Consider the following 8,937-nt stretch of genomic DNA (forward strand, 5'->3'; position numbering starts at 1 on the left):
TGTATATATATATATACACAAGCTCCACTGAGGGGGGGCCCTTAGTGGCCCTGGGGTCCTATGCGGCTGTTTGCTTATGCCTTGGACCAGCCCTGCCTGTAGTACCCACTTTTGAACATAGATAACATCAGTAGTCTGTACATGTCAGCAAGTCTAACATGATATATTGGCATTAGCCAGACATCATTTAGCTAATGTTACCCGCATTCAACAGCATTACTCAACTCACTCGGTTAGTTTGGTGGAAAAAACTGCGCAAAGTTCTTTGCTGGTTTGCTGCCATAATCCTAAACACACACCTGCGAAACTCTGCACAGCAGTAGCATGTTTCTGTCGCTGCCGCACAGGTATAAACCCAGCAAGAATGCTCATATTGCGTTTAAAGATGGCTCGGAAAAACATGTTACGATGTGTTTACAACGATTAAACAGTTGTAACAGCGGAAAACGGTGACAGAGGGCAAAGATATGGGAAATGCGGAAGCCTCTACTGCAGGGGTCCCCAAACTACGGCCCGCGGGCCGGATCCGGCCCGCCTCCTCATTTGGTCTGGCCCCCTGAACAATACCGGATCCGGCCCACCTCCTCATTTGGTCCGGCCCCCTGAACAATACCAGAGAGCATTCAGTGTTTTTTTTTCATATATATGTGGATTTTTCTTCAACCACCAGGGGGGCTCTTGAGCAGATATGAAACTTAGTTTGGGGACCCCTGCTCTACTGCATCAAATCGAGATAGGAATAATATAAAGTTGGCCACTCTGAGGTACAAATAAAAAAACAGCCTCCAGTCCAGGAGGGGCAATGCCCCCCACACCTCCCAATGCCCGCCCATGACGCCGGGCCTGAGTCAATATTTGTTATCTTCTTCCTGGAATGATTTCTCATTCCAATGTTTTTGAAACTTACAATTAGTTTATGATTAATAAAACATTCCAAATAATACATTCCAAACCCAATTTAATGTGGCATAAATCATGCACAACAGTGTTGTGAACAGGGGTGCTGCCAGGAATCTTGGGGCCCCCTGACAAAAAATTAAATTGGGCCCCCCTCACGCAGCTGCTGTTACAATTTCTTCAGTCTATCTGACCCATCAAAAGCGTCACAATTTCAAAAGTTTGCAAATTACTTGCTTTCTTTGGTCTAATACTGATAACTAGTACAATATTTACTACTCATGAATTTTACATGCAATTTTACATACAAGAGTAAAATTCAGTATGCATACAATCTGCATACAGTATGGAATAAAGGAGTCCTAAAATATCTCTAGTTACCAGTAACTCAGCTAGAAGGGAAACAGGTAAAATGGAGTAAACACACAAAATGTCTCATCAGTTAGTGCCCTTATAAAAGATGTTTAGGCCGTTGGCCCTAATCAGTGATCAACCTTAAATTCAGTTTGAATTGTTGAATAGTCTCACCTGCAGCATGCTATAAGCCTGCTACACTTGGAACAGTTTGAAGCATTAATGCCAGTACAATGAAATGCACAATAAACATAAAATTTAAGTTGTTAGGCTATTTTATCTCAGCCCGGATGCCTCTTACTTGAAGAGAGTTCCAGTGAACAAGGTTCAGCTTAGCTGGTCAACTGACTATGTCTGTATAGAGAAGCAGACCTCAGCCTTACTACAACACTGTGGACATGCTGGCCACTTAGCATTTCATTTATTCTCAAATCTTGTAAAGCTACTTTACTCATATTAGTTTCTCATATTAATAATTTCTTATAATGATTTCAGATTATTTTTTGTTTGCTCTGATTACAGACTAAAGAGCTTAAATCATGAAAGACTTATGAAAATATTTTTTGAAACATTCCTGGATTTGTTTAGCTTAATGAATAGTGAGTGTTTTTTGTTTTTTGTTTTTTTCTCTGAAAAGGCTTCTAGCAAATAAATGTGGAGCAAGAACACACTTTATAGACAGCACTTCTGAGCTGACATTTTCAGAGGAAAGGGCTTGATGACAGTTTGAGTGTTTGGTGGTCCGTTCTGTGCAGCTGAACAAGAACCAGCCGGTGGCTGTCTACGACGTCCTGCAGATCCTCCGGCTCCACATCTCCGTGCCACAGTGTGACGTCTTTGGCTACCTGAGCATTGACAACAGGCTGGTGGTTCTTGTTGCCCCAGTGGACCACCAACCAACACTTCTGCAGGTGATACACGCATAAAGTTATGTTCAAAATGATGGTAGTGTGTTTAAAAAAACAATTAATTCCCATTTCCTCCTCGAAAGAGAACCCAATGCATCATAATCTAGGTCACATGACACCTTGTGCGCTTTTATGAGGGGTTATTTTTGTGTGTGTGTGTGTGTGTGTGTATATGTGGTTTTGGGAACTGACCGTCTGATGGGACAACCACCCCACTTCTCGTTGGGACCCCAGGAGGATTAACAAGGTTTTTCATGACATTCCGTCTAGACATGGCACCATCACACAGCGAATCTTTTCTTTTTCTTGGGATTGCCCACCAGTCTTATCTCTACCAGTGGGATCTACCTTTTAACTGGTTTGGTCATGATACAGTGTAATAACACCCTGCCTGTGCACAATATAGACAGGCGGCCGCATCTCATTTACAGATTTTCCTCAAGCAGGAAAAGATAGAACACTCTGTGTGGAAACAAAACATGAATGTCTTTGACGATTGAGTGGAACCAGAGTTTTTCTGTTGCCTTTTCCTAACAGTTGGTGCTTTTTCATTGTCTAATTTGTTTTATTTACAATGACTCAAACACCTTGCCAACACAATCTGGTTTACTGTTAATTATTCTCCTCATCATAAATATTCATGATCACTGATTGCTGCTGGAGGGATGAGAACTTATCTGTCTTCTTTGTCTCTTTACCTTTTCTCCATTTCTTTGCCATTCTTTGCTCGTCATGAGTAAGTGGTTTTCATGGCTGTTAAAGTCAAGTTTGAAGATTTTCAAACCACAGCAAATAAATCACAAAATATACCTGTGATCCTGGGTTAAAGTTATATTTAGAATCATCCCCAACAAGTCTACTTCCATTGTCTTTCGAGTTCAATCTTTATCTGAATATGATTGAATTCTTTCTCATGTTCTCACAGCCAGATATCACTTCTGCTTTTCTACTTGGAACAAAGAATTGTTCTGCAGGAAGCTTTTTAATCCTAAAAGAAAAAAAAAAAAACTTACAATTACAATCTCAGTGTTTCACTGAGATTAGTGAAACAATAATAAATTCATGACCAGTGGCATTTGCTAATAAGTACTAATAGCATATTGCTGTTTTCAGCTGCAACTCTCTATTTTTATTCAGATTTTTGGTGTTTTGCTTGGTAAATATGTGCTCTGCAATTATTAGAAAACACTGACTGCAGCACTGTTAACATTTAAATTCTGCATAATCTCCTTTCCATAACAGTGGAAAACTAACAGGCCTCTATTAATGCAAGTTAAAGTTGATGATGCCAAGCTAAAAAAAAAAAAGAAGGCCCGCTGGGGTCTTTAAAAATCATTTATAGGCACAGCTAGTTGTTCTCAGGAATCCATTTATTTCAGTATCAATACATTTGACTTATGAAGAGAATGTCCAATCTAGGAAAAATACAATGAAAAAAATAGAAAGCTATGAATGTTTCTATAAATGCCCTTAGTATTTTCTGAGTGATGCACAAACATACATCTGAAGAATTATTTTGGGTATTCTGAAGTGAAGTTCTGTGAGCATAACAATAACAGTTACACACTCATCTAACACACATATCCCTGTGAGATGAGCACCTATCTCCAACTGTCAACAGGCGAGAGGCGGGGTCACCCTGGACGGATCAGGAGTCCATCACAGTGTAGATCTAATACAAACTCTCGGTCTGTGGTAGAAAGGCATCCTATATCTTTGTTCAAATTCAAATAAATTCTTACAGTTGTAAAATGTACATAACAATGGTATACAATGCTGTATTAGTGGATATTAATGTTCAATTTCATAACAGAAATTGTTTGTTTGATCTTGTTCCATCCAACTAAGCAACATCTGTGTCTGGGAGCAGTTGTGCTGTTTGTCCCTGCTGGCTGGACCAATCAGGATCAGTCTTAGCTGCTAGCTCAATGTTAGCTTTCCTAAGAATGGAGTAAAACTTTCACATTTTTGTCAGACTTTCAATTATGCAGTGGCATCAAAAATGAAATGTTTTTGTGCTTTCCAGGGATCTTAGTTTTATTTATTTTATTTTTTTATCTGAATCGTGTCATAATTGTTTATGTTGAACTATGCATGAAATTATTAACACCCCCCAGTTAATCCAGGTTTTGAAAGTCTTCCTTCCAGTTTAGAAGACAACTTACCCATGTGTATCTGTGCCTCATATCAGGCCTTTGTTCTGAGGAAAGACCCAGAATATCTGAAGCCTGATACATTTATCACCTTCACCATGTCAGTAAACGTGGTGTCCAGTACAATGAATGCTGTTAGATGCAGTTTGAGCAGTAGGATTTCACACACACAAAGGCTCAGCACAGAAAGGATGAGAAACCTAGGAAGAAATTTTAGCATTTAAAGTTGATGCCCATGAACAGTTTTAACTCTACAGTTAAGACAATCCTCTGCAGCTCGGCTTTTAGTTTTGCCTGTTGCCAAGCAACAGCCTCATTTGCTAGTTTTAATTATTTGATAAACATTCCTATACTGATGTGCTTTGTACATTTCAAATTATGTTTGAATGCTGTTCATTTTACAGGCAAACTTTAGACAAAATGTTCCAGATGATTAAAGCTTTTAGTGATTCAGAAGCACTACTCAGTGGCAGAGCACAGGAAATGGTTTCACCTGCTCTGAGTGAATTTTCTTAGTCGCATCCTGATGTACATGCTTTTATATGGATGGTGTATAATGGCAGCTTGACTCTAATGCCAAGGACTGTCTGCGAACTCAGTGTGGGTTGTTTCTGTGAGAAAGAAGCTGACTGCTTTGGGCCTGGCAGCTAATGGAGTCGTTATAAAGAAAAGCATAAACACTCAAAAGCAATTCCAAAGCTTTCTGTGATATAAAACAGAAACTTTTAAAATGATATTTAAGTCATTATTAGGGGGTTAGAATATAAGACTCTTTTAAAAATTTATTTTGCAATTGTTGTATTTCAGGGTGGAGCGTTCAAACAAAAAATCGGTCTGCAAAATCCAGCATGGTGGGAATAAAGTGAATGTGTGAAAGTGGAGCTCAGATCATGTCCAGTTGCTCTCTGATGTTCCAGCTGCTGCAACATGCCAAATGGCTGCTTTCAAATGCTAAGCAGCCAAGATATCAGTGGATGAATTGTGGAAATTGCTCTGTGAACCAGTGATGACGATGAGAAGAGCCTCTTCTAGTTTTAAGTGATCAACCAGCATCTGATGTTTGAGACATTCAGCTGCATGTCATAGCAATATGTGGCACCCAAGATTAATGAGCCATTCAAAGTCACCCTATCAACAGTTTTTATTTTATTATCTCTGTTTTTTCATTAACATAAATGTTAGCTACCAGTAAGGTGATGGTAGCATGCTGTTGGGATGAACGTTATCAACTATTAACACTGCTGCAGTAGATGTTTAGCCTGCAACTGTTACCTGTCAGCAGGCTAACCATTAGCCACCGTTAGCATGCCGGTTGAAGAGGTTAGGCAGTTTTAATTTTTTCTTTTTAAGATAAAGCTGGGTGTAAATATGAGCCGCTGCTTTCATATTAGCTTTGCAGATGTAAATATCATACAATTGCAGCAAAGCCACTATTAAGATTATAATTTCTGTTTTCACAGAATTAAGACAGTCCTGTAATACACTGAAGTAGATCAGTCGTCTTGTGTGTAACGAATATATTCTGTTGACTTTGGATAGATGAAAACTTGGATGGCAGTCAGGTTGGTTTGGAGATCAAAGGAATAAACTAGAACCATAATTTTAAAATTAAATGACTTTATTTGCAGTATGAAAATACTGTATTTTATTTAACAATCAAAGCTACTACCACTAAATTAAAAGTAAAAATTGGTCAACAAAGCACCTTACAAAAATTGAAAAAAATATTAATTATCCAAAAGCAATATACACCTGAAAAAAATTATTTAAGTAAATGTCTATTATCAGGTAAGCGAGTGTGCAGAAGACTGGATATAATTCAATTAAATTGTAATTCAAAAATACTTTATTAAATAAATAATTAAATTCATTTACAAACCTTCTGGGAGAAAGAATGAAATGCTTGCAGGGAAATGAATATTTTAATACTGTCTTATATTGTTTTCAGATGACAAAAAGCTGAGGTTAGAGAATGTTTTTACGGCTCTACTCTCCACCATCCTGCTCAACCCATAAAGCTTTCTTATTTTTGTGGCAACATTTAAAAAGCATTTTTGAAAAAATAAAATAATAATAAATAACCTTACTTTTTAAGAAAAGTTAATTTTATTATTGTGAAAACATTTTTCACACAAACCTACTGTAAACCATTTTTTACTAACTCCCTGTGTTTTTAAAGACATGTGAAAATACATTAATACATTAATAGTTAAAGTTAAAGAATCGTGCAGTGCTGACTCTCAACAAAACTCTTGTGTTTTTCAGGTGGAGGCCTGCAGTAAGGAGGCCGAAAAGATTGATTCTCTCATCAACTACGCTAGCCCCACTCTGGTGTCCCACGTTCCGCTGTCCGCCTTCCTCAGCTCTGAGATCAAGACCTCGTCCATCCACTCTGGGGGTTCTCTGCCAGCACCTGTACCCATGATCCTCTGCTTCTGCCTGGTTCTCATCATCATGGCGGCTCCTAGACTCCAGTAGCTTTAAGTGCCGATTCTTCCTCCCTTCCTGCTGTTTCTTTTTCCCCAAAGTGCCCTGTTTCTGAGACTGTTTGGGTTGCCAAGGAAAAGGACAAGGAGGCCATTCTGACAATCAATCCCATTGACTGCTGCGTCTTAAACAATCAAGCTGGGGAAAAAAGTTCTTATTATAGACCATCTATAAAGTATTATTAATTGATGAGTTACTCACTACTCACTGGGTTTCCCCCTCAGTGGAGGGTGTGTGTGTGTGTGTGTGTGTGTGCGGGTGTGTGTGTGTGTGAATGCGTGTGTGTGTCCGTGTACTTGACCTTTAAGAAATACCTAGTTTTATATCAACAGTGTTATGTCAGGAACAGACTCTTTGAAAGGTGTTAAGGTTGATGACACTTTTTGCGTGCATGTGTGTGTGTGTGTGTGTGTCTGGTCGTGGATCCACGACACATAGAGGAAAAGTGACCTCATCTGGCAGCACATCTTTCTGACAAATGTATTTACATAAACACACACCCAGTGACTGGTGGTGATTGAAGAGGTGTGTGTCAGACCAACAAGTGTGTGATGAAGCCTCAGTGTTGACCACATGTACAGCGCACTTGCATGTGACGTCTGTGTGGACCCAGTGTTTGAACCTCAGCAGTGTTATGGACCGGGTCAGGTCCAGCAAACGGATCCAGCCTTTAAAATCAGACCCAATTTCTGATCAAACAAAAGTGCCCTAAAATTATGGAATGCCTAAAGTGCCACAAAATATAGGGAGCATATACACACAAATCAGTGACATGCGGTGAGGTGCAAAGCTGGTGAGGCACTGACTTAATCATAATCAGATATACAAATGTAGACCATCTGCTTGTTATTGTTTACATAAGGAAATTTCATGCATGTGGACAACGCTGGAGGGCAAAAAGACTATTATTTTACATGCTATCCATAACCGCGCTGCCGCGGTAGAATAATTCCGTTAATTCAATGAAACTTGGAAATATAAGTATTATTCATATTATGCTCCACAGCAAAGGCAAAAGCCATTCAAGTACAACTCAAAATCACATCTTTCTCGCTCTCTGTATTGGCCAGGCTATACACATACTCATTGCCATAGCAACTGACAATAACGCCCCTAAAAAAAAAAACTGAAATATTTCCCACACAAAGAGCAGAACATTCAGTCTGTTGCAGTGGTATGGTTTTAGGCTTAATCTTTATTTTGCGATTATTAATAAGTGATTACTGTGGTACGAAGAGAAAACTATAAATATATCACAGCACTTGACTGGATGGCTAGCTCCATGGCTAGCTCACTGTTACTGTCTCTTACTCTGCAGTTGTGGAGTCACAATGTCTGAGATCATGAGCACCCCCTGCCATCAGGCAAGAGAACTGCCTGCCTCACCTCGAGTCTGTTCTCTGCTGTTTCTGATCGCTCCTCACCACACAAAACACATTACACACACAGTTGGTGACAAAAAGCACTGTACATTATATACATAAGCTAAATTATTAAAAATCAGTTTATATATGTTTTTTAACCATTTCATTGGTGAGGTACAGACAGGAAGAACATGCTCTCATCAAGTGGCAGCCAGCGCAGTTAGCGAGAGGTTGCGCAATCCAAGGTGAGGCTCAGCTTCCTGCTTCCTCACCAGCTTTGCATCCTAGCATGGGATGGGAATGGGAAAATGCGAAAATACAGCGATTTTGAAGAAAAAAATAATCAAAATTGGTTAAGCTAAATGGAAAATAAATACTTTACAGTACAAACCACAGGGTGAAAATAGCAATATAAATTATTTTTATTATTTTTATTTATTATTATTTTCATTATATTTTTCCATTATGACAGGTGAGGCTCTGCCTCACTTGCCTTCCCTTGACCGCACGTCACTGACACAAATATGAAATATGCAAGTAGCAATAAATAGAATCAATAGATGTAGATACAGAAAAATGTGTTAAACTTTATTTAATGTCAACTATTAGTTGTATTAAGAAACATCTTATTTTTATTTTAATGTAGTTGGAATATTCTTTTCATATATTTTTAATTGTTTTTATTTTAGCTTCCAATTTTACATTTTAGGTTTTCAGTGTTTCCTGATCTACCTCCTTTTAGTTTACTGTCTTATCTTTCCTTTCTGAGCTCAC

At 38.6% G+C, this 8,937-nt stretch overlaps 1 protein-coding gene across 1 annotated transcript; it reads left to right on the forward strand.

Annotated features, from left to right (window-relative positions):
- Nucleotides 1-1,473: 1,473 nt before the first annotated feature.
- Nucleotides 1,474-7,940, forward strand: LOC103130832 (reversion-inducing cysteine-rich protein with Kazal motifs-like). Its single transcript, XM_016666210.1, has 3 exons — nt 1,474-1,479; nt 1,977-2,162; nt 6,578-7,940. Exons 1-3 carry the CDS (start codon nt 1,474-1,476, stop codon nt 6,788-6,790), a joined length of 405 nt encoding a protein of 134 aa, XP_016521696.1. The 3' UTR covers nt 6,791-7,940.
- Nucleotides 7,941-8,937: the final 997 nt, after the last annotated feature.

Source organism: Poecilia formosa, unplaced genomic scaffold, assembly GCF_000485575.1.
Source record: "Poecilia formosa unplaced genomic scaffold, Poecilia_formosa-5.1.2 Scaffold682, whole genome shotgun sequence".
Lineage (NCBI taxonomy): Eukaryota > Metazoa > Chordata > Actinopteri > Cyprinodontiformes > Poeciliidae > Poecilia > Poecilia formosa.

Coding starts and splice junctions, on each gene's coding strand:
- LOC103130832 (XM_016666210.1), top strand. Junction 2,163..6,577: donor ACCAACCAACACTTCTGCAG/GTGATACACGCA, acceptor TGTGTTTTTCAG/GTGGAGGCCTGCAGTAAGGA.